Here is a 26196-nt window from a genome sequence, read left to right as displayed (position 1 = left end):
AGCACACAGCCAAGACAAGCAGAAGTGGCTTTGCGACAAGTCTCTGAATGTACTTGTGTGGCCCAGCCAGAGCCCGGACTTGAACCCTATCAAACATTTCTGGAGAGACCTGAAAATAGCTGTGCAGCAACGCTCCCCATCCAACCTGACAGAGCTTGAGAGGATCTGCAGAGTAGAATGGGAGAAACTCCCCAAATACAGCTGTGCCAAGCATTTAGCATCATACCCTAGAAGATTCAAGGCTGTAATCGCTGCCAAAGGTGCTTCAACAAAGTACTGAGTAAAGAGTCTGAATACTTACATAAATATGATATTTCAGTTTTTTTTATTTATAAATTTGCTACAAATTATAAAAGCCTGTTTTTGCTTTGTCATTATGGGGTATTGAGTGTAGATTGATGAGGATAAAAATTATTTAATCAATTTTAGAATAAGGCTGTAACGTAACAAAATCAAATTCAAGGGATCTGAGTACTTTCCGAATGCACTGTATATGAACAAGTACAAGGCTGCTACAGTTTGACTGGGTTTTCATCCTATCCAAGGCCATGAGTTTTTCCAGGAGTTTTTAAAAACCATTTGACCTAATCCCCATCGTAGCCCATATTAAACCTTTTTACAACAGATTAATCACGTCATACCGTACAAGTTCAGAAGTTTTACCTAGTTAGGTTACCAGATCAGGAAAAACTACAGGCCTCAGACCTTTGGTGCTACCTCTGACTTACTGTGATTGTTTTAAATGAAAATGGTTAAACATTTACATATTCTTAGCAAAGAGCAATTTCTCAAGCAAGAATTTAGCTCGGACTGTTTGGGAGTGGGGAGGGTAAAACTGAAAACTAGCTGTTATTGGCAGAGAGGCTTGGAACTCTCTTTCTTATTGGTATATTAAGAAACGGTAATGCTTGGTGTCACCAGGCAGGCCAAAACTCCATCCCACTAAAACAGGCTGAAATTTGAGGCGATCTTTTCAAACAGCTCTCACACTAAAAGGGCATTATCCTAATTTTCACAATTTCACAGTATTATTCCAACCTCATAGCGTAGAAATATATATAAAACATAGACAAATAGGGTTTGTGACTACACCGAGCCTTTAAGATGAATGCGTCAAGGGAGGGTTATCAAACTTTTTTTTTGCTTTGGGGAGGGTTGTGTTTTTTTTATTGGGCACAAGGGAGAGTAGTGCCTTTTTTCTCTGGTTAACATTTGTTCTTTTGCATTTTTACGATCCATCCTATTAAAATGTTCTCATATGCTTGCGTGCTTCTCCCCTATATCAAGGTGTTTTGGTTCTTCCCTTAAGTATTACGGTTTTTATCACTTTTACTATACCTCAGGTCACCATAGACTACCGTCTATCCTGCACTCTATCAACCCTTCATAGTGACAATAGTGGTAGGTGGATCGTTTGTCCTGATCTGCAGTAGTCTAACTAGCAATCATACCACACATTAAAGCATTCAAAGCTGCATCAATTTTCAATAATAATCGACAAGCACAAATAGGAATAGCTGATGGGCAGCGGATGCCAGGAGCATCATTGTGCATGAAAGAACAGTGAAGATATGAAACACACAGCTTGAAAATTTCCTTTATTGATCTTGGTTAGGGACAATTACCCTACCTAAACTATAGTAGCCTGCAGCACCACAATGCAATGAATAATTACATTATCTTTTTCAAGTGAGTACAAAATTCTACTCTAGGCTGCAGTGAAAATGCCATTTGAAAAATGTCTCAAAAGCCCTGGGATTTAAATGTTTCATTCGATTTGGATCAGTTGGGTCTACTCTCGTCAGTTTACAATATAAGGTCTAAAGACACAATAGCAGACCAGTCTGGCTGTATTTTTACTTCTGATACTGAATGTGCTGTCTGTTTTAGATCATCATTCTCCCAAGTTGTCCTATAGTAATGTGTCCACATGCAGTATGTATCAGAGTCCTTTATGAACAGTGGGTTGTAGTCAGGCGCAGAGAGCAGACGGTTCGAATAAATGTAGATTTTACTACCGGAAAAAACGGTCACTTCACACACAAGGCGCATAAACTGACCGGCCCATACACAGGACCCAAAATGTCCGGAAAAAAAACAAAATACAAACGAACATCCACAAACTAACAGAACAACAATCCCACACAAACCTAGGTGGGCCTAACAGGCTTAAATAGACAGAAATCAATAAACACAATAAGGAAAAGGTGCAACTAATAAAACCAAACGAACAGAAAAGGAAAAAGGTATCGGTGGCGGCTAGTAGACCAGCAACGACGACCGTGGAGCACCGCCCGAATAGGCAGGGGAGCCACCTTCGGTGGGAGTCCTGACATGATGCTCACAGCAGGCACCTTTATTCAGGAAATCATAACACACGCTCATCCAATCCGAGTGGCTATTCCTTGTGCACCTAGAATCTAACACTTCAATATAACCTAAATATTTATAATTTAACTTTTTAACCTCTCTGGGATAGTGGGACGGTAGCGTCTCACTTGGCCAATAGCCAGGGAAAATGTAGAGCGCCAAATTTAAAAAAAAAAGATATAAAATCAAACTTTCATTAAATCACACATATAAGATACCAAATTAAAGCTACACTCGTTGTGAATCCAGCCAACATGCCAGATTTCAAAAAGGCTTTTCGGCGAAAGCATAAGATGCTATTATCTGATGATAGCACAATGACAACAAAGAGAGAGTAGCATATTTCAACCCTGCCGGCGCTACTCAAAACGCAGATATAAAATATAAAACATGCATTACCTTTGACGAGATTCTTTTGTTGGCACTCCAATATGTCCCATAAACATCACAAATGGTCCTTTTGTTCGATTAATTCCGTCCATATATATCCAAATTGTCCATTTATTTTGCGCGGTTGATCCAGAGAAAATCAGCTTCCAATTTGCGCAATGTCACTACAAAATATCTCAAAAATTACCTCTAAACTTTGCCAAAACATTTCAAAGTACTTTTGTAATACAACTTAAGGTATTTGTAAACGTTAATAATCGATCAAATTGAAGACGGGTCTATCTGTTTTCAATACAGGAGATCAACAAACTAACGCTACTTTTTTTAGTCTTGCGCAACTCTCAAACAGTACACATGACGTTACACTGCTTCCTGATGGCCTTCTTCTTCATTGCACAAATTAATAACCTCAACCTATTTCTTAAGACTGGTGACATCCAGTGGAAGCAGTAGGAACTGAGAACAGAGTGATTAGAAATCTGTCTTCTCAATGAAACCTCATTGAACAGACAGTGACTTAAAAAAATAAATACAAAATAATGGTTAGTCCTCTGGGTTTTGCCTGCTACATAAGTTCTGTTATACTGACAGATATGATTCAAACAGTTTTAGAAACTTCAGAGTGTGTTCTATCCAAATCTACTAATAATATGCATATCTTATATTCTGGGGATGAGTAGAAGGAAGTTGAAATTGGGCATGCTATTTTTCCAAAAGTGAAAACTCTGCCCCCTATCCTAGAGAAATTGTATTACCTTTTATATGTGGTATAAACACAACCAGTCACAATGTTTTATTCTGAAGAGGCTATTTCAAAAATATCCTGTATGCATGCACAAGTTCATCTGAAATATTATTCCAGCATCCTCAAAAAGTCTTGACATTAACCAGTTTTCAATCCAACCTTTTTATGTGAGTAAAGTATCCAATATGTCAGATGAAAAATGTCACCACATTAGCATGCAGTTTATTAGGCTACAGATACAATAAGTTATGATGAACTTCACAGGGTAGTGCACAGAAAGTGCACAGAGATGAGGTTGATGCTCCTTTCAATAAATGTGGAGGGTCTTATTCTGGTGAAATGACGATTGATGCTTGGCTGCCATTTGACAAAAAAAAGAATCTTGCACTTTTGTCCATAATAATCTCATCATGTAGTAGGCTATGCCTGCGATGTATCTTCAAGCCGTTGGCTAGAGCCACATGCCAATACTAGAGTGGGCACATTTGCTATACCTACTGTATGCAAAAACATTAGTGACAAAATCATCAGTAGGCCTAGAGTTCGAAATGCTATGGAAACCCATTTAACTTGTATTTTTTATTCAGTAAATGGGAATTTAACCTCAACAGTTATTTTTATGTGCACTATGTATTTACCCACATATTTTTATCTTCAACAAGTCAATTTGATGGAAACAACTGATGGGAAAATGCAACAGGGTTTCCCTTAGCCAGTAATTGCGGCATTTGGCCAATAAATAAATGAAAGCCAATATATGAAATTGTAGTGGGCTAAATCTTTCAGGAGAGGCTGTCTATCATAGGCTACACCCCGAATTTGAGGTTCAACGCCATTCTCTCACACATTGCACACACATGAGCCTGCTGCTGAGGAGAGAGAGAGCGAGAGAGGAGCCTTGGCCTAGGCCACTGTTGATTGTGAAGATCAAGGCTTTTTTCATTGAAATAAAACAAAAGTTAGAGGAAAAGGGTATGCCTATAGTGAAAAGCCTACAAGGGGAATTTAATATAAAATACTGTAGTGGAAGTTGAGAAAGAAGTTGTCATGGCCAGATGCAGGCTACTGTGCAACTCCCTATTCAGGTAGGATGCGATTTTGAACTTAAATATACTTATAATCATTTGTTTAATCATTATAATAAAATAAAATAAATAATCACTGGCTAAATTAAATTCAATCTGTCTTTTTAATTTTGTGCTCCATAATTAGTTTAAGATAGGTTATAATTAGGTCTGTTGTAAAATAAATAACATTAGACTATTTCTGTCTTTTGTTGGGTATGGTAGGAATTTGCCTTTGTTGGTAATTGCTGTAATATAACCTGTTCAAAACTTTTGTGAAAGTTTAAACCAATTTGCAATTGTTTTATTTCATTATGTTGAGCCATTGTTGTGTCACACTGTGTTTGCTGCAATATAATAGCCTGCCTGCTCCTATATTCCCTATCAACAATGGCTTGACTTACTTTTGATATTACCCTAATAAAGTTTAGAAATGTTTATGAAGCTTTGGTGTGGTGTAGCTATTATTAAGCTTTAGCTACTGCAGGTCTATAATGTGAAGGCAGTGAGCACTGGTGCTTCAACTGACTCCTGCAGTTGAACTTGAGGTGAGGAAGAATGTTTCAGGCCTACCAGAGTTACTCCTATAATCTGACAATATAATGCTTATCTTTCTAAAAAAAATATTCTGAGCGAAAATGTATGAATTAGCCTCCTTCTGTAAGTCTATATTTGTATAGCAGATGCAGTAGCCATCTGATATAAAGAATGCATGTTGGTGTCTAGCATGTCTCTGGCATATCTCTATCTCTCTATCGCTCTGGGGATAGGCCTAAACTTCTCTTCCTATCTCTCTATCGCTCTGGGGATAGGCCTAAACTTCTCTTCCTATCTCTCTATCGCTCTGGGGATAGGCCTAAACTTCTCTTCCTATCTCTCTATCGCTCTGGGGATAGGCCTAAACTTCTCTTCCTATCTCTCTATCGCTCTGGGGATAGGCCTAAGCTCCTCTTCCTATCTCTCTATCGCTCTGGGGATAGGCCTAAGCTCCTCTTCCTATCTCTCTATCGCTCTGGGGATAGGCCTAAGCTCCTCTTCCTATCTCTCTATCGCTCTGGGGATAGGCCTACGCTTCTCTTCCTATCTCTCTATCGCTCTGGGGACAGGCATAAACTTCTCTTCCTATCTCTCTATTGCTCTGGGGATAGGCCTAAACTTCTCTTCCTATCTCTCTATCACTCTGGGGATAGGCCTAAACTTCTCTTCCTATCTCTCTATCGCTCTGGGGATAGGCCTAAACTTCTCTTCCTATCTCTCTATCGCTCTGGGGATAGGCCTAGACTTCTCTTCCTATCTCTCTATCGCTCTGGGGATAGGCCTAAACTTCTCTTCCTATCTCTCTATCGCTCTGGGGATAGGCCTAAACTTCTCTTCCTATCTCTCTATCGCTCTGGGGATAGGCCTAAGCTCCTCTTCCTATCTCTCTATCGCTCTGGGGACCGGCCTACGCTTCTCTTCCTATCTCTCTATCGCTCTGGGGACAGGCCTAATCTTCTCTTCCTATCTCTTTATCGCTCTGGGGATAGGCCTAAACTTCTCTTCCTATCTCTCTATCGCTCTGGGGATAGGCCTAAACTTCTCTTCCTATCTCTCTATCGCTCTGGGGATAGGCCTAAGCTTCTCTTCCTATCTCTCTATCGTTCTGGGGATAGGCCTAAACTTCTCTTCCTATCTCTCTATCGCTCTGGGGATAGGCCTAAACTTCTCTTCCTATCTCTCTATCGCTCTGGGGACAGGCCTAAACTTCTTTTCCTATCTCTCTATCGCTCTGGGGATAGGCCTAAACTTCTCCTCCTATCTCTCTATCGCTCTGGGGATAGGCCTAAACTTCTCTTCCTATCTCTCTATCGCTCTGGGGATAGGCCTAAGCTTCTCTTCCTATCTCTCTATCGTTCTGGGGATAGGCCTAAACTTCTCTTCCTATCTCTCTACTGCTCTGGGGATAGGCCTAAACTTCTCTTCCTATCTCTCTATCGCTCTGGGGACAGGCCTAAACTTCTCTTCCTATCTCTCTATCGCTCTGGGGATAGGCCTAAACTTCTCTTCCTATCTCTCTATTGCTCGGGGGATAGGCCTAAGCTTCTCTTCCTTTATATAGGCTATATCTTTTATATTAATATCATACAGTGGACACCTAAGTCTATAGGTCTGCAGTATATTCATGCAATGCCCTGAAGCATTTAGTGCTCAAATCTCAACAGCGGAACCTGAGGTAGACAATCATTTTTTTAGGAAAGTATTATAAAAAACAATAACAAAAATAGTCTGTAAAGTTTTGCATATGCTACACATCTAAACACAAGACACAGTGTTTTTGTAATTTTTTATAGGCTGTTTTGAATGACATTTAGGTTCTAAATGTGGCTCATTTGGCCAATATCCCTAATTTATAGACGGTGCTGCCTGCGCCAAGTCGGATCTGAATGCATACGGATGTCCAGTAAATTTCTCAAATGTCTGGTAAATTAAAATCTTCCTTGTCACATTGTCCGGCGCCAAATGTTCATCAAGGAAACCCTGAAATGCTCATATTTTGTTAATATGCAGATTTGAGAATATTTGCATAAAAACCTGTTGCCAATTGGATGGAAACCGAGCTATAGACACCTTAAAGACTGTGGTGTCTGTGCTAGTCCAGTGTCACATGCCTGCCCCTCATGGTTCATATTAGGGTTGAATATTTTCCTTGGATTTTACAAATGTTCCATCCCGAGAATAATTACTTTTCTCCCAGGTAACCCGGGCATGAAAATTGGCATGAAAATTCAAGTCTAATGTTACATGAGGTAAATACATGTTATGATAGCTAGGTGAGAAAACCACATATCACGGTCACATTTCTCCTCAATTAAGTAATATCAGCAAAGTCCGTGCTAGTAGGAAAAGAGAAGTGTTAGTGAGAGAAGAGAAAGAGTACGTAGATTCAAGGTAGTTATGAAACCATAATAACCACAAACTGTACATCTGCTGTGAAAGACAGAGAGGGTATAACTGGGTAATGTGGGTGTGAAAACCGTGGGTTGGGTGTGAATTTAGCACATGAATAGATGCCTCTGTGTTCTGACAGAACACTCCCACAATACGGATAGAAAGTCAACTCATGCAAATGTCATTTTTAGATTTATTTAGTGGTACCGGTTTGAATGTGACATTACACTTTCAAAAAATGTTATGAGACTAAACTCAGCATTACATTTAGTTATTTTACAGACAACTTACAATAAGTAAAAAAGCCGACACCCACACACAGTCCATGCTCCTCATCCACCTTTGTTTTTCTCCACACATTCATTCTCACACACATAGTCCCAGCTCTCTGTCACACCGACACGGTCGCAGGTGCTATCCTGTGTATGTGCGTGTAGGACTTGTGGAGTGTGACGCTTCCGTGGTGAGAGACACCAAGCGGTAACACACATTCCTCTGTCATTGTGGTTGTGACTGGGTCCCAGCACATCACCGTGGAGATGACCTGGTTCTTGTCGTCACGGCCACCAGTGATGAATAGTTTGTTGTTACAGGCTGCGATGGCGCAGCTTGCCCTCTCGCCCAGCCGGGTCACCATAGACCAGCTGTCTGACTGGGGGGAGTAGCAGTACAGAGCATGCATGGCACCACCTGGGGAGAGGGGAGGATTGTTACAACACATACACACACACTGACACACAAATGGACACACACACAAACACACTCAATATGATTGCACAGGTGAACTGAGAGTAGAACAGGTTTAATCCACTGACCAACTACATAGATGCATTCCCTGAAGGTGACAGCGTTAGTACATTTGGCCTCGATGGGCATGGGCGACCGCAGGCCCCAGCTCTCAGTCCCTGGCTCCCAGCACTGCAGCCTATCAGTGGCCAGCTTCCCGTTGGGCCCTCCCCCGATCGCAAAGATCCACTTATTGAAGCTTGCTGCAGCGAATGAGCTGACGCCCAACAGGAGGGGCGGGGCCTGGAACATGAATCGGAGCAGTTTATGTATGTCTCTTATGAAACTCTATTTGTCAGATATCTTGTGTAACAACATGTCTCATCAGACAGTAGCTCCAATGCAGAATGACTGGAGTGATCACACCATGTAATACATACAGACAGACGGACAGACGAACCTGTGTCCAGCGGTTGTGAAATGTGTCGTAGGCTTCCACGCTGGTGAGTCTCTGAGTCCCATCGAACCCCCCCAGGGCATACACCTTCCCCCCGTGAACCGCCATCTTGTGTCTCCAGCGCCCAGTCACCAGGGGCTCAATGGGGATCCACCTGTCCAGGGCACCGTTGTACTTCCACGCCTCGTGCTGTGTCTCTTTTCCTCCTGCAGCAACAAGATGATAGTGAGAGTGAAAAAGAAACAACAGTTGACTTATAAGAACAACCATTGTTTGTTGGAGTAAGGGAGGGAAATTTGGCAGGGAAAAGTCACGTTTGGCAGGCACATGAATCTTTGCCATCTCAGTCGCCAAGTCCTCTTTTGGGAAGTGGGATAAATGTTTTGTCATTGTTGTTCTAAACCCATTTCCCACAAGTCGTCGTGACGCCGTCAAGTTTGCCAACCCCCACCCCTACCTCGTCCGTTGGTTGAGCCTGTTGGTCTGGCCAGTACAGAGGTTGCACATTTTTTCCAGTCTGCCCTGTACTAAGATTGTGCATGCCCGGCATACAAACATGCATGGCTTGAGATTCGATCACCGGTCGAGTGTGTGTAGCTAGCTATAGTTTAAATATCAACAGTACTGCCACAGCAGCATAACATTTGATTAACACTTGATAACACTTGATTTACATCATCGTCAATATTCGGTCTGTTTGGTTGATACACGCAGCAGAGAGAGGCAGAAAGACAGAGAGGAGGGGCTCCATCAACCACCCTCGCTCCGACCCAACTCCATCCCTTCCTCAGTCGGCACCAGCAACACAGGTAGTCTAGACTCTAGCTAACCACTATATACTAAAATATCCACACATATGCCCTTTTTTCAGTTTAAGCACCTGCCGCGTGGAAGGTTTGTGCACGGCCCTAATGTTATAGTACAACCTAGGTGTCTGTGACATTTCACTTAGTAGAGGGAACAAAATAGAGCGGCACTTGCCTTAGGAAAGAAGGCACCTTGGTATTCTAAAATGATTCATACATTGTCTCTGGTTATGGGGCTGTGTACAATCCCAATGGTGTGTGAATGAGGAATACCACAGCTGTTCTGGATTTATTCCAAAAAGTTAGCACCCCGCTTTGTGCTTGCTCTGTCTCCTTCATAGATCTGATAGGACCGGATGGGTATAATAAGTAACGAATCAGAAACTAAGTGGAGCTATTGCTCTGGAGTACTTGTCCTGTCTTATCCGGTGTCCTGTGTGAATTTAAGTATGCTCTCTCTAATTCTCTCTTTCTCTCTTTCTTTCTCTCTCTCGGAGGACCTGAGCCCTAGGACCGTGCCTCAGGACGACCTGACATGATGACTCCTTGCTGTCCCCAGTCCACCTGGCCGTGCTGCTGCTCCAGTTTCAACAGTTCTGCCTGCGGCTATGGAACCCTGACCTGTTCACCGGACGTGCTACCTGTCCCAGACCTGCTGTTTTCAACTCTCTAGAGACCGCAGGAGCGGTAGAGATACTCTTAATGATCGGCTATGAAAAGCCAACTGACATTTACTCCTGAGGTGCTGCACCCTCGACAACTACTGTGATTATTATTATTTGACCATGCTGAACATTTATGAACATTTGAACATCTTGGTCATGTTCTGTTATAATCTCCACCCGGCACAGAAGAGGACTGGCCACCCCTCATAGCCTGGTTCCCCTCTAGGTTTCTTCCTAGGTTTTGGCCTTTCTAGGGAGTTTTTCCTAGCCACCGTACTTCTACACCTGCATTGCTTGCTGTTTGGGGTTTTAGGCTGGGTTTCTGTACAGCACTTTGAGATATCAACTGATGTACGAAGGGCTATATAAATACATTTGATTTGATTTGATTTGCTTACATTTACCCCTTTACCTCAGTTCCACATTGAGGGGAAAGTGAGGGAAGATAGGATGCAAGATTGGGGGAGTCAACTTTTTGGAATGAAACATAGCCAATGAGTGCTAACCATAGAGCATGATAGAGGACTCTAGATCCCAAAAAACAGTTTAAGCATGGGGAGCACCATTGAGGACTTCACCATTTTGAAATAATCAACTGGGTGGGACTTACTATGGGTTAAGGAATAATCACATAATTCCATTCAGGTCGTCAGGAGGGATCAGCCAATGAATTATACTTGTGAGCGAACATTCCATAACTGCTGGTGTCAGTAAATCGCCAAACTTGGCTTTAATCCTGTTCAAACAACACACTCCTGGTGGCAGTATGCACCCTTACAGTTTGTTTACCAACTCATAGAAGTAGTAGAAGAAGAAAATTGACGACTTCAAAATGGAGATGGCCTCAATGGCGCTTCCTATGCGGTAAAAGATGCCATAATGGGACAGATACAAAGAAGAGTCCTCTATCATTCTCTATGGTACTAACCCCTCCCATGAACAGAAAGCCAATAAATACTTCACTCTCACACAGTAAACCACAGCTGATTGTGCAAACATTCCACACACTGGCCTCAAACAATATCGCCGCTCCATCTTAGTAAAGATGCTCTCAGGGACAAATGCTCAGATGTGAATTTAACAAAACTAGCTGCATCACTCACCGGATATGAACACCTCATTCCGGAAGGTGACACAAGCAAACTCCACCCACTTCCTGTTGTGGGACTCCTCCTCCATCTCTGTGATTGGCAGCTTGGCGACTTCCAGCCGGCTGCGGCGCAGAGGGTCAAGGCAGGTCACCGTGGCAACGAAGCGCTCCTCTTTGGTGCAGCCACCAATGATCATGAACACCTCAGATAGGTAGTGCTGTAAACGGGGCTTGGTACGCTCCGTGACCACCTACACACACACTCAGACACACACGGACAGACGCGTCAAAAATCAAATACACACCAACCCAAAACTAACATTTATAAACACAAACAGGATACCAGTATGATCACACACACACCTCGTTGCCTGACAGGTGGTAGGTGCGAGCCTCCTGCAGCAGGGTGAAGGCCTCGTCACAGCGGCGAATCAGCTGGTCGGCCTCCACCGTTTCCAGGAAGTAAGCCGGCTCCAGCAGTGGCAGCCGCACATATGACAGAAGACCAGCTAGTAGGAGGCATCGCTCCTCCTCCTTCGCTCGCACCCAGCGCATCAGAGCCTATAGTAGAGTAAATATTGGATGGATGGATGGATTTTTGCATTCCTCATAAAGTAAATGAAAAATCTTGTGAAAGGCTAGAAAGTGATGGCTTTTTTAAGGTAATGAAATGTATACTCCACCTCAAACACACTTTCCTCCCGTGTCACTCCCAGGTCGTCTCTCTTCAGAGCATTCTGCAGCGCCCCCGCTGACAGCTCCAGGTACTCCTCATGCTGAACCACTCTGGAGAACTCTGAAACCAGGTAGTCCTGGACCCTGTCTCTCAGCGCAGGCAATGAGTGGGCCTCAGCCAGACGCAGCACACCTACACAGCTCTCTGGCTGGAGAGAGTCAGCCAGGAACCCTGCACAGGCCTCCACTACACGAGGAAACTGGAGAGAGAAGATGGAGACAGAGAGGGGAGGCAGACAGAGAGGGGAGACAGACAGAGAGGCAAGAGATGAAATCAAGATGACAGATAATATGTTTAATCTAACTTAATCTAATTAACTTTTATCTGACTTCAATCGACCCTCTCATGCATACAGTCCTGCATACACGCACACACACGCACACGCACACACACACACACACACACACACACACACACACACACACACACACACACACACACACACACACACACACACACACACACACACACACACACACACACACACACACACACACACACACACACACACACACACACACACACACATACACACACATACACCCACACACCCTATCATCCAGCTGTGAGCCTAATTCAGGCCTGAGTGGAAAACAGATCCTGAGAGTAAACAACAAGAATGACTTTCACTTCCCTGTCTCAACTGTCACCTGATTCAGAGTCATCTTCTGTCTGATGACAAATAAGTAGGAAATATGATGAAGTTTGTGACTGTATGCACTATTTCCATAAGGAGGAAGACCGGGATTTCCATATTCAACACTCACCTATTTAAAAGTCCCTAAGGTTGTGTTATGAGTTGACAGAAACAGAGGAGAGACATGAGGAGGAGAGATAAAATGACAAATATGAAGGAAAAAGGCTGAAAGATTCTCTGTTTCTACTGCATTTCTCTGGTGTTTAAGTTAAGCAATAAGGCCAGAGGTGGTGTGGTATATGGCCAATATACCACAGCTAAGGGCTGTTCTTAGTTAGACGCAATGTGGAGTGGCTGTCAGTCAATCAGCATTCAGGGCTCGAACCACACAGTTTTTAATAGTGTTTATACAGCATTTATATAGAGTTTACACAGCGTTACGGTAGCATTAGTAGACTCACCTGGAACAGGCTGGCAGCCTCCAGTGTTCTCTGGACGTTGGTGTGTGTGATGGTGGCTCGGCTGGTATAGGTGTAGTCCAGTAGAGTCTTCATGGTCTCACTGTCCACCCCTTTAATCTCCACCTGCTTCTCATGACTCTCTCTCAGACCACTGCAGAACATCGCCCTGGACACACACATAATGTTCTCTAAGCATTATAACTTGACAAAGTTGTGAAATAAACATCTGAGGTCATTCTACAGCTATGGAAGAGAGTGTGTGTGTATGTACCTATAGTAGTGGCTGGCGGCGGCGAGCACAGCTCTGTGGCAGGGGAAGTCCTGTTCCTGAACTCGCAGAGTCACGTCGGTCAGCTCTCCACTCACACGAAGCGTCTCCATCCCCTTCTGAAGCTCCACAGACAGGCCTCCATCTTCCCAACGCATCCCACTTCCATCACCCCCTTCACCCTCTTTCCCAGGGTCAGAGCCCTCTCTGGGGGTTTTCTCTGAGGGCCCAGGCAGAGGGGTGTCGGTGGTCCTCTCCAACGAGTCACTCATCCTCACAATGAGAGCCCCATTAACAACACACAACACAAACTCCTGCAGACACACACATACTGCGGGACACACTCAACACACAACTTTGCATACTTTTCCCAGAGAGTGGAGACAATACACACCAGCTCTTGAACGCACATTCACCACAGCACAGAACTTAACAGTGTGTGGGCGTATGTGTGTGTGAGTGTGTTTATCATCTCTTCCTGTCAGGTCCTCTGTAATACTTCCCGTTCCTGGTGCTGGTGCTTTGTGATTGGTGGATGTTATGTGGTACATGATGAAACATCGTTCCTGTTCTAGATCCCTTCCTCAAATGTCAATCCCTAGAACTGGCAGTTGGACAACTCTAAACTCTCGTACTCTACCTAGCACACACAAACGCACACACATACACGCACACACACATGCACGTACTCTGCTTTGTGTTGTACCCTTGGCTGTGGTATATTTGCCATATTCCCCCTGTGGTTTTACTGTTTCATTATAGATGTAATAATCTGTGCAGGGCCTATCTTCCATTTCATGATCCTTGTGAACAAGTAAGTTATTGTCTCATTCAGCATTGAGGCAGTCTGAATAGTAGCAGCTGCAGTAATAGTTCAAGTCCACACAGTTGCACTACTGAGCCATGCAGCCCAAGCTCACTAAACTATAGTAGCATAGTAGTATGTCGTATCATCATACCCTTTTCTCACAATGTGTTTTCCCTTTTTCCACTAGATGGCATTGTCAGATCAATGTTGATGTGATAACAGTTTTGGATCATTTCATGCTGATACACAGGTGTAATAATAATACTGAGATTTGTTTACAATGGGGCTGTAATGGATTGATATAGGCTTCTTCTCTCTGTAATGTTATTCTGAGCCTTTGTGATAAGACTCAGAGGCAGATGGCATATAGAACACAGGCGCATACACACACACACACACACACACACACACACACACACACACACACACACACACACACACACACACACACACACACACACACACACACACACACACACACACACACACACACACACACACACACACACACACACACTTACTTAGTAGTATGCCCGTTTAATATGCATGTGTTTCCATTGTATCTGTCCCCATAGTGCCTGCATGCTCTGTTCGTTTCAGTTGTCCCTCTAACCACATATTTCGCTTCCTCTCAGTCTGTCTTTAGGAAGTAGACAAAGCAATATTATAGGAACCCACATATTCCAGACACACAGACAGACTGACAGACAGATTAGGTAAGGCGGAGGTTCTTCTACTGGTGTGTAGTTGATACAGCCGTGTGCTTGGTGTGTAGTTTGGCCTGGCGTGTTGGTCAATTTGGCGCAGGATGGGTTGCGTCAAGCAGTACCTGTGGAGGACCAGTCTCCTGTTGTTCTTGAGTGGACTCATCCAATGGGGTAAGAGTACCATCAGGTCTACACACACCCCTCCACTCCTACCCAGGGGTACCTTTTAGTTTGCAAAATAAAGAAGAACATTATGCACATTAAAGTACATAGAAATGTAATATGTAACATTTTATACAGTCCCCTGTATCAATTTGCTGGGTGAAAAAAGTATCTGCATATTAAAGAAACAAAAGGTTGTGCAGATTGTCAGTTCTCTTTTACTATTAGCAAAGTGTTGAGTTGCATTTTAGTGTCCTTTTGTCAGATGATGGGGTGGACTGTTGAAATGGCCACAGTTCTAAATCAGTGTTTCTTAAACCTGCTTTCTACATGGTTGGTCTGCTGATGAAATGTAATGAAATAGCCTTAGCATAACAGACAACGTCTACTGGGAATGAGTCACATGATGTTTCTGCTTTCATCAAACAGGCGCTATGAAAACAATTCATTGAACACAAACCCTGACGCTGGAAGATGATTTCTGTCAGATTGCAATGTTGCAGCAGTTATTACACATTTTGATTTGCAGCACATTCAAACCTCCTCTACAGCAGGTTTTAGTCTATGAGCTGGAGCTGTGTCTGTTCTCAAACTATTACAGTTGAGACATAACTTTGGCGATATGAATGCAGTTTTCTTAGTTTATTGACAAGAGGAGGACAGTGCAGACTGAACCCATAAAAACATTTGAAGCCAGAAATACTTGTCTGAGAATATAATCTTCCTCTTTTTTCTTATGTATTCATCTAGGCAGGGCTAAGGTGCTGGTGGAGGTACAGTCTGGCCCTCTGTATCGTGTGATTGGCTACCCTTTCTTCATGTCCTGCAGCGTGAGTGGTTTATCTAACCCGGCAGCCCGGCAGGACTTCAGATTCTCCATCTACAAGCCAAACAGACCCACCCGTGAAATCCAGATCATCAGCACAGACGACAACAACTATGCCATGGCAGTGTACGGTGTCCGCGTCAGGGGCGGTGGCATCACTCTGGAGCGCCTGTCAGTGACCTCGGTCCTCTTCCACGTGAAGAGTCTGGAGGAGGGAGACAAGGACGAGTATGAGTGCCACACCCCAAACTCAGAGTTAGAATATAACGGGACGTACAATGCTAAAGCCACATTGAAGGGTAACGTTATTTTTTACTGCCTAAATGGCAATACCTTCTGTGTCTGCCATATCTGTATAATTCATAAACCATTACTTAACTAACTCTGGTTACTTGAACTTAATCTGACAATCACATTAACCCCTGCCTACTGTAGTGTTGATATCCATCCCTCAAATCCTGTTTCCATAGTGCTCGAGGACACCCTGACCACCTCCTCCACTGGCCCCGCCTCCTTCAGCCTATCAGAGGGTGATGCCCTAACCCTGAAAGGCCTCGCTTCCAGCAACACCTTCCAGCACACCCACCTGTCCGTCACCTGGTATCTCAATGGAGACGGGGAGGCCTCGCCCCGCTCCATCATCTCTCTGGGCCGTGATTTGACGGTGAGTCTGGGTCAGGGGTTTGAGGGACGGTACTAGGCAGGGCTCATTGGTCTGGACAAGCTGGAGGAGGCCACATACAGGCTGAAGATGGCCAGGATTGAGCTGTCCGATGCAGGAAGGATCTACTGCCATGCCCAGGAGTGGATCCAAGACCCAGACCGGAGCTGGTACCCAATCTCCCATAAAGACGCTCAGGCAACCACGTTGGAGGTCAAAGCCATAGAGAAACACCTCAGTGTGTTTTTTGCTTCCCAGCCTTAGCCTTGGACCCGATTATGTTTACACATCCATGCAATGTTTTTGTGTTTGTGCTTGGCTAAGAGGAATTATGGGTTAAGAGGACTTATACATGTATGCCCAGTCCTGCTTTTGTCTGATTTCCTGTAACTAAATTCTGTTTTAGGGTTTCCTGTGTCTCAGAGGTGATTATGAGTGGTGAGTTTCCTTTCTGTCTGAGAAGTAGTTGTGAGTGATATTCTGTCTCTCTCTGTCAGAGAAGGCTCCCGACCAGGGTTCTGGCTCTATGGTGGTACGTATGACCGTGCTCAAAGCACAGCTCCAGGAGGGGGAGGAGCAGGCTGTGCAGTGTATTGTGGATGCCCAGGGCCTTGCAGGGCATTTTCTCTCTGTGGCCTGGGTCAAAAACAACCAGGAACTGGCCCAGATTGGGCCAACTGGCGTCCTGTCTGTGGGGCCGGAGTACGGGGGGAGGGAGAGCGGGGGGCGAGCTGAGAGCTGTGTGGACGGGGGAGAAGACACACCTGCTCACCCTGTGGCCCGTCAGAACCCTGGACTAGGGAGTGTACCACTGCAGGGCCTGGTCACAGGAGAGGGATAGGAACGGGGTCTTCACACAGGGACCCAGCCAGGAGTCAACCACCGAGCCTATCACCATCAGAGCTATAGGTGAGTGACCTGACACTGAGCAGAATCAAAGCTACAGGTGAGTAATCTAGTAAGAAGCCCATCCAAATCAGAACTACAGATGAGTCATCAGGCCCTGAGTCAGAGTTAGAGGGTGTGTTCGAGTTGTAAAGCTATTGAAGATGAGTACAGACAGACGTCGACAGGGGAGATCCATCCACTGTAGTGGTTTTCAACAGCAAGGCTCAGATCAATATGGCAGTGTGAACATACGTAGCTGTCTGTGTTTATAAAGGTTTTTCTCTACAATGTAGAAATAACCAGTTTAGAGCCTCCATATCACACACTGACAAACTGTACTGTACAGATGTTAAATATCCATTCATTTGTATATATCCACTGTATGCATGAAATTGCTGCAAAGTTAGTTCCAGTTTCAGTCACGTCTTTGGTAACGTTTGTGTGGGTCCAGCAAAAACACTCTAATAATTGGTTGACAATATTCCCTCATTCTCCCTCCCTCCCACAGTGCTGGCGATGGCTGCAGGGTTTTAATTTATTTTAATTTATGTCACCTTTATTTATATTGACTGTACGTTTGGTTATCCTATGTGTAACTCTATCCCATGTGTATTGTTTGTGTCGCACTGCTTTGCTTTAACTTGGCCAGGTCGCAGTTGTAAATGAGAACTTGTGCTCAACTGGCCTACCTAGTTAAATAAAGGTGTGAAAAACTCCCCCCAAAAAACAGGTAGGCCAGTTGAGAACAAGTTCTCATTTACAACTGCGACCTGGCCAAGTTAAAGCAAAGCAGTGTGACAAAAACAACAACACAGAGTTACACATGGAATAAACAAACGTACAGTCAATAACACAATAGAAAAATATATGTACAGTGTGTGCAAATGTAGTAAGATTAGGGAGGTAAGGCAATAAATAGGCCATAGAGGTGAAATAATTACAATTTAGCATTAACACTGGAGTGATAGATGTGCAGATGAGGATGTGCAACAAAAAATAACAATATGGGGATGAGGTAGTTGGGTGTGCTGTTTACAGATGGGCTGTGTACAGGTACAGGGCTGTGTACAGGATGCAGTTGGTTAAGAGCAGCTGCAGAAACTTGTAGTCAACTGATCACATGGTTTTTGTGAAGTTCATGCAGTCGACATGTAGGCACAGGTGGTAGAAGTTTTATCCCCATAATGCAACACATTTTGACCTTGAAAGGAGACTTGACAAAACCGATACACTATAAATGCACCCAATGTAATGCGGTAGGTGTTTCATCAGCTTCCCAAATGGCTGTTTCATCAAACAACAACAGAACCTCAATATCCTCAATACTTTAGTTTGTGCCTTGACCTGACTCTGACCTCTGTTATTACACACTCAGCACCTTCTTTTTTCCGTTCTCAGAGAGCGGTTTGGCCGTTGCCATGGAGAACCAAAAGGTGAGCGTTGACGAAGGGGACGAGCTACAACTCGCCTGTAGAGTGAGCGGGGTCAAGGGTCAGCTCTCCGTCACCTGGAAATACAGATCAGCCTCCACGACAACGGGCTCCTTCAGTTATGTCACCAGCCTAAGCCGGGTGGGTGTGATGGAACCGGGGGCAGAGTTGGGTCAGCGAAACGTTCGTACCCTGCGTCCCACAGCAGACACATTCACCCTAGAGATGAGTGAGGTTAAGCCCTCTGACGCAGGAGCCTATCAGTGCACTGTCTCCAAGTGGACCACGGAAACCAATGGTAATGCCAAGAAAACCAGCAGCCAATCACAAGACTGCATCGTGGAGAGGGAGAGAGAGAGAGAGAGAGAGAGAGAGAGAGAGAGAGAGAGAGAGAGAGAGAGACCACCCTGGTGGTCAAACATAACAGGAGAGTGAAAACTAAACATTTGTTTGCCTCATTTATTTCCATGAATATTGAATTTAACTCGACACAGATTTATTCTTCAAGTTATTGGAGACAGTGTTGGTAAATATTAACTGAGACATGTAGCATGAGGTAAGCTTTCAGCTCCCACATTATCTGTGTAGAAATCAATAACTTTATGGCTGACCACTGATGTCTCACATGTCAGATGGATTCGATTGAATCTCCTTGCCCTCACAGCCACTAGTAGAGTTGGCCCTAAAAAAAATGACAGTTGTCATCAGTGATATCTCATCATTGTCCTCGGCATGCAGAGTCTCTGATGAGGGTGGACCTGAAGAGCCGCGGTATTGAGGTGACAGAGGGGTGAGGTGGAGCTGGTGTGTCGGGTTCGAGGGCCCTCCCTCCCGGTCACTGTGACGTGGAGCCTGCAGCGCGAGAGGGGGTCGGCCCAGGACAACATCCTGACACTGTTGCACACTGGTGACATCATGTGGCGCGGCAACCAGAGTAACTACCAGTTGAGGGTGACCACCGGCAAGGGGGAGGTGCATCACATCCACCACGATGCAGTGATAACACTAGGGGCGGTATTAGGCACAGAACAGCGAATCAGTATGAGAAGACGTGAGAGGTGGAGCTTCGAACTGACCATTCGACAAGCCCGTAGCTGGGACAGGGGGAGGTAATACTGTGTGGTGGAGGAGTGGCTACAGGATCCTCACAGCGTATGGTACAAGGTCCTGTCCTCTTCTGCAGCTATGGAACTCTGCCTACAAGAGACGGGTGAATTATCCTGATGACAAGGCAACAAAACACTGCATCGTTAGAAGAACATGCAATGTATATCAGATCTATAGAGTATCTTGTTGTGCTAATTTGCAGTTTCTCTGACTTGAGTCTCTCTCTTTCTGTCTCTGTGTCTCTCTCTCCTAGTGAGTGACCTCAGTGTTAACAAGACAGATCTGGACATGGAGGCCAGAGAGGGGAAGCGGGTGGAGCTGACCTGCACTTTGACCCAGGATTTCCCCACTGGATTAGTTATACTCATCTTCATCCCTCTTGTCTGTATCCTGGCAATTGTCATCATGATGCTGTCAATCAAGCTGAAGGGGAGGGGTTCAGCTGGAAACAAGAAACAAGCCAAATGTCTGTGGGCGGAGGAAAACCCACTGAAGCCATGCCCGGAAGAATGAGAACAGAAGAGAGGTGAGGAGGGAGATAGAGAGAGGATGAGAAGAGCTAAGGAAATAGGAGGAGTACATAAGAGAGGAGAAGAAATGAGGGGAGGAAAGGAGAGGATGTGAGATGGGGAGGGATGATAAGATGGTGAAGGGGGGATAAGTGAGAGAATATGAAAGGAGATAAGGGAGAGCTGAGCAGCATTAGAGCTTTTTTTCATTTTTATGTGATTGATTTTTAATTACAAGCACCTTTTTACTTGTTAACACAAAAGGATGTACATTTACTTCCTTTACGCAGAATTAGAACTTGAAGTGTACATTGGCACTCATTTGAGAGAACTTAATGAGTTTTGATAGATTCAAGAAGAACAAGGCAGAAACAAAATTTGATTTTGATGTGAACCATCCAGAGCTGGTTTTAGGGGGTAATGGACATTTTTACGCGGAGTGGAACAGGGGAACCCAAGAGCAGACTCAGACGCGGGGACTGGGATGAAGTAATCAAGGTATTTATTTAAACATGGGGAAGATGGAGTGCAGGCCAGGGGAAGCTCAGGTGGGTTGCAGGAAACCAGGTGCGGAGGCTGAGGCGAGAGGGGTTGAGACAGGGTAAGCAGGTCCAGAGGGCATCCAAGGGAGTAGTAGAGTGGGGAATCCAGGACAGAGTAGCAGGATGACGAGACGTGGCACTGGAGCCAGGGACCAGAGTCAGAGCAGGCGGAATGAGCAGAGATTACGATCTGGCCGTGTGGAAGTGGCAGGACTGAGTATTTGTTGAGGTCTTGATTATGGAACAGGTTGCAGCTGGAGGGGGTCTGCTCTGACTCCAGCACACCTGTCTCCACCCACACAATCACACACACACACACACACACACACACACACACACACACACACACACACACACACACACACACACACACACACACACACACACACACACACACACACACACACACACACACACACACACACACACACACAGAGGGAGAGGGAGAGGGAGAGGGAGAGGGAGAGGGAGAGGGAGAGGGAGAGGGAGAGGGAGAGGGAGAGGGAGAGGGAGAGGGAGAGGGAGAGAGAACTGGGGGAGAGGTGGCAGTTCAAGGAACACAGGATGAGCAGTAGAGGGTGTTGCAGGAGCAGATGTGACAAAAATAGACTTTTGGATGCAGTTTTTTTATGTAGTTTTACTTCTCCTGTAAAATATTGAGTTAGTGTTCTCTGATGACTCAAAGCTCCAGACTCGCTGACAAGCAGATGCGCTGAAACCTTTGATCATAAATCTGATCATTAACTTTGTATGAACGAGTTGTTCACAAATATTATATTTATGAATTGTTGAAAGGTATTCCGCCATGTACTGTACTCATCAACATTTTGCCTCAAGAATAGATCGGTTTTATTTCTTAACTTGTTTGAGTTGGGAATGCTAAATAAACTTTTGAAGCACTTCTAAAAGAAATCTGAGAAAGTGTTTATGATATCACTAACATTTCAGACCAAAAGTAATTCATATACCATTGCTGTCAGAAATGTACTATTTGTAAAGTTGATGGTGTTTTATCTGGTTTGTAATAAATATAGTTAGAATAGACGTATTCGTAGCTCACTGTTATTTGTCATAAAAAACAATTTGGTTGAACTCCTCTTCTATTCTAGCACCCTCAGCATGGGGTTATTGTGATTGAGCATGCATGCGTCTGCCGTCTGTCTGTCTGTCAGTCAGTCAGTCGGTGTGGGTGTGACTGTGAACGTCGTTACCTCTCTCCGTCTCAGTTGTGACAACACAGTTGTGTTAACAGTACCCTGAAATGCAGTGTAAAAAGGGAGCACATGATAATGATTCAAATTTACTATGTGACTCCGTTTGAATAACCAAAAGTGGAATAAATTCATATTCATACATCAAATAACTTTACATAAATAGGAAATTTCACTAAATAACAGAAATATAATTGACATTACGGGTCCACACTTTTCAGAGTTAAATTAACCCACTGCTTAGTGTAAAGCCTTATTTGCATTTTTCCCGGAGTACCTTTCCTTTTTGAGTCAATTGTAGAGTTACCACCCATGACTGTATTTGTTAGTGACAGAGACATCATTGTTGAATTTGTTGTCAGCCCTTTTGGCTTCACCAATTGAGTTATTACTGTAGGCAAATGTTATCATAAAAATGGAACAGTGTATGACAATACATTACATGTATTATAAGGCCTTACTTTGATTGCCAAATTTTACTCTAACACATTGGTGTTAGGATCCTCCTGGATTACAGGCCACATCAAGCCTTGAAGTCACATTATAATGACTTGCAAAGTGATGTGTTCTTATGGAAAAATATTCATTCTTATTGGAATCCAACCACAGTTAGGACATCCAAGAGTTTGAATTTGTATTCACCCACAACCTGCATTCAGAATGAGGGTTAGGAATATTAATAAAGAGACCAACCTAAACCATTCAGACTGGAACAACCATTTCAGTAAATTGAACTAACTGATTGGATTTGTTTTGAAAAACGTGTGTTATTTATTTTTGTGCAGCATAATATGAATCAATCAATCAGAGTACATGCAAAACAGAGATATTAAAAACAATCCCCCAAAAATCTATCTGCAGTAGAGCATGCTGGGAAAAATGATAATGATGGTTGTGGTTTTGATGGGAAAGTTTTACTACGAAGTAAAACTCACACAATCACACTCACATACTCAACACTAATGTCTGACTTATATGAGTGGGCTACATTTAGACATAACAGAAATGTTGCATTTATTACATTAAAAACACACGAGAAACATGTAAGCTAAGCATTCTGAGGTTTCACAGACATGGGACGTACACATTTCAAAGCACATGCATACCAATGTCTGACGTCATTGACGCATGCCATGTGCGAGGAGAGGAGGAGATTTAAACAAAACGTTCCATACGTGTTTGCCCAGAGCTGAAGTGGTCAGAAAGTTACTTTTTGGACCTAAATGCCAAAACATTCAGGAGATAAAGGTGCTCTAAGTTGACCCATTTTGGATACCCCACCATACCATGAAAGACATCCATGTCTTCATCACTGGAAAAAAAATTACGTTTGAGTTTGATATAATTTATCTATTTGCATCATGGCTGAGCATGCACATGTCCAATGTTGTCAATAGCTTGATTAAATTACCTAAAAAGAGAGCGAATAATTCTAATCGAAAATAACTTCTAAATAGGAGGTTTGCCGGTAGGTTCTCATCTTTTGTTTCATGATGAGCATGGACACATGTACAGTAGCCTACATCATGGAGGGGGTTTACGCAAGTCCAAAACAAATCAAATCAAATTGTATTTGTCACATGCGCCAAATACAACAGGTGTAATGTCACACCCTGATTTGTTTCACCAGTTCTTGTGATTGTCTCCACCCCCTCCAGGTGTCGCTTGTTTTCCCCAGTGTATTTATCCCTGTGTTTCCTGTCTCTCTGGGCCAGTGTATTTATCCCTTTGTTTCCTGTCTCTTTGTGCCAGTTCATCTTGAATGTCTAAGTCAACCAGTGTGTTTTTCCCGTGCACCTGCCTTTTCTATTCTCTTTTTGCTAGTCTTCCCGGTTTTGACCCTTGCCTGTTTGTGGACTCTGTACCTGCCTGCCTGACCATTCTGCCTGCCTTGACATCCAGACTGCCTGCCACTCTGTACCTCCTGAACTCTGATCTGGTTTTGACCTTTTGCCTGTCCACAACCATTCTCTTGCCTACCCCATTTGGATCAATAAACATCTAAGACTCCAACCATCTGCCTTCTGTGTCTGCATCTGGGTCTCGCCTTGTGCCCTGATATATAGACCTTATAGTGAAATGCTTACTTACAAGCCCTTACAACAATGCAGTTGTAAGAAAAATATGTTTGGTAAAAAATGTTGTTTTTTAAAAATAAGAAACTAAAGTAACAAATAATTAAAGAGCAGCAGTAAAATAACAATAGCGAGGCTATATACAGGGGGTACCGGTTAGTCGAGGTAATTGAGGTAATATGTACGTGTAGAGTTAAAGTGACTATGCATAGATAATAAACAGAGAATAGTAGCAGCGTAAAAGGGGGGGGGGGGGGGGGGGCAATACAGATAGTCTGGGTAGCTATTTGATTAGCTGTTCAGGAGACTTATGGCTTGGGGGTAGAAGCTGTTGAGAAGCCTTTTCGACCTAGACTTGGCGCTCTGGTACCGCTTGCCGTGCGGTAGCAGAGAGAACATGACTAGCCCTATGACTAGGGTTGCTGGAGTCTTTGGCAATAATTTTTAGGGCCTTCCTTTGACACTGCCTGGTATAGACGCCCTGGATGGCAGGAAGCCTGGCCCCAGTGATGTACTGGGCCGTACGCACTACCCTCTGTGCCTTGCGGTCGTAAGCCGAGCAGTTGCCATACCAGGCAGTGATGCAACCAGTCAGGATGCTCTCGATGGTTCAGCTGGAGAACTTTTTGAGGCTCTGAGGACCCATGACAAATCTTTTTAGTCTCCTGACGGGGAATAGATTTTGTCGTGCCCTCTTCACAACTGTCTTGGTGTGCTTGGACCATGATAGTTTGTTGGTGATGTGGACACCAAGGAACTTGAAGCTCTCAACCTGCTCCACTACAGCCCCGTCGATGAGAATGGGGGCGTGATCGGTCCTCCTTTTCCTGTAGTCCACAATCATCTCCTTTGTCTTGATCACGTTGAGGGAGAGGTAGTTGTCCTGGCACCACACGGCCAGGTCTCTGACCTCCTCCCTATAGGTTGTCTCATCGTTATCGGTGATCAGGTCACTGTTGTGTCATCCGCAAACTTAATGATGGTGTTGGAGTCGTGTTTAGTCATGCATTCATGAGTTAACAGGAGGTGACTGAGCACGCACCCCTGAGGGGCCCCCGTGTTGAGGATCAGCATGGCGAATGTGGTGTTACCTACCCCTACCACCTGGGGGCAGACCGTCAGGAAGTCCAATTGCAGAGGGAGGTGTTTAGTCCCAAGGTCCTTAGCTTAGTGATGAGCTTTGAGGGCACTATGGTGTTGAATGCTGAGCTGTAGTCAATGAATAGCATTCTCACATAGGTGTTCCTTTTGTCCAGGTGAGAAAGGGCAGTGTGGAGTGCAATAAAGATTGCATCATCTGTGGATCGGTTGGGGCGGTATGCAAATTGGAGTGGGTCAAGGGTTTCTGGGATAGTGTTGTTGATGTGAGCCATGACCACCCTTTCAAAGCACTTCATGGCTACAGAATTGAGTGCTACGGGTTGGTAGGCACTTATTGATGAAGCCAGTGACTGATGTGGTGTACTCCTCAATGCCACCGTAAGAATTTGGAAAATGGAGGGTGGGGGAGAACTTTGTATGCATCTCTGTTTGTGGAATAAAGGTGTTCTAGAGTGTTTTTTATTTTATTTTATACATTCTTTCCTCTGGTGGCACATTAAACATACTGGTAGAAATTAGGTAAAACGGATTTACATTTCCCTGCATTAAAGTCCCCGACCACAAGAGCGCCGCCTCTGGATGAGCGTTTTCCTGTTTGCTTATGGCTGTATACAGCTCATTGAGTGTGAAATTAGTTCCAGCATCGGTTTGTGGTGGTAAATTGACAGCTGCGAAGAATATAGATGAAAAAACTTGGTAATTACTGTGGTCTACAGCTTATCATGATATACTCTACCTCAGGCGAGCAAAACCTCGAGACTTCTTTAGATATCGTGCAACAGCTGTTGTTTACAAATATACATAGACCACCACCCCTTGTCTTACC

General features: G+C 44.1%; 1 protein-coding gene and 1 pseudogene across 1 annotated transcript; one reads left to right on the top strand and one right to left on the bottom strand.

Annotated features, from left to right (window-relative positions):
• Positions 1 to 7676: 7676 nt before the first annotated feature.
• On the bottom strand, positions 7677 to 14457 carry klhl6 (kelch-like family member 6). Its single transcript, XM_055871774.1, has 8 exons — positions 13347 to 14457; positions 13076 to 13241; positions 11925 to 12176; positions 11605 to 11802; positions 11255 to 11492; positions 8684 to 8886; positions 8313 to 8526; positions 7677 to 8187 (listed from the first exon to the last, which is right to left on the bottom strand). Exons 1-8 carry the CDS (start codon positions 13613 to 13615, stop codon positions 7889 to 7891), a joined length of 1839 nt encoding a protein of 612 aa, XP_055727749.1. The 5' UTR covers positions 13616 to 14457; the 3' UTR covers positions 7677 to 7888.
• Positions 14458 to 15739: 1282 nt separating this feature from the next.
• LOC129816210 (immunoglobulin superfamily member 3-like) lies at positions 15740 to 21420 on the top strand (annotated as a pseudogene).
• Positions 21421 to 26196: the final 4776 nt, after the last annotated feature.

Source organism: Salvelinus fontinalis, chromosome 19, assembly GCF_029448725.1.
Source record: "Salvelinus fontinalis isolate EN_2023a chromosome 19, ASM2944872v1, whole genome shotgun sequence".
NCBI lineage: Eukaryota > Metazoa > Chordata > Actinopteri > Salmoniformes > Salmonidae > Salvelinus > Salvelinus fontinalis.
Note: the sequence above shows the minus strand (reverse complement) of the source record. Positions and strands in the feature narration are given on the sequence as shown.

Excerpts from the sequence above, each read along its gene's own strand:
- klhl6 (XM_055871774.1), bottom strand. The coding sequence starts at position 13,615 with ATGAGTGACTCGTTGGAGAGGACCACCGACACCCCTCTGCCTGGGCCC. Across the intron at positions 8,527-8,683 it reads TTCACAACCGCTGGACACAG|GCCCCGCCCCTCCTGTTGGG; the intron begins GTTCGTCTGTCC and ends TTCATGTTCCAG. Across the intron at positions 8,188-8,312 it reads GGAATGCATCTATGTAGTTG|GTGGTGCCATGCATGCTCTG; the intron begins GTCAGTGGATTA and ends CCCTCTCCCCAG.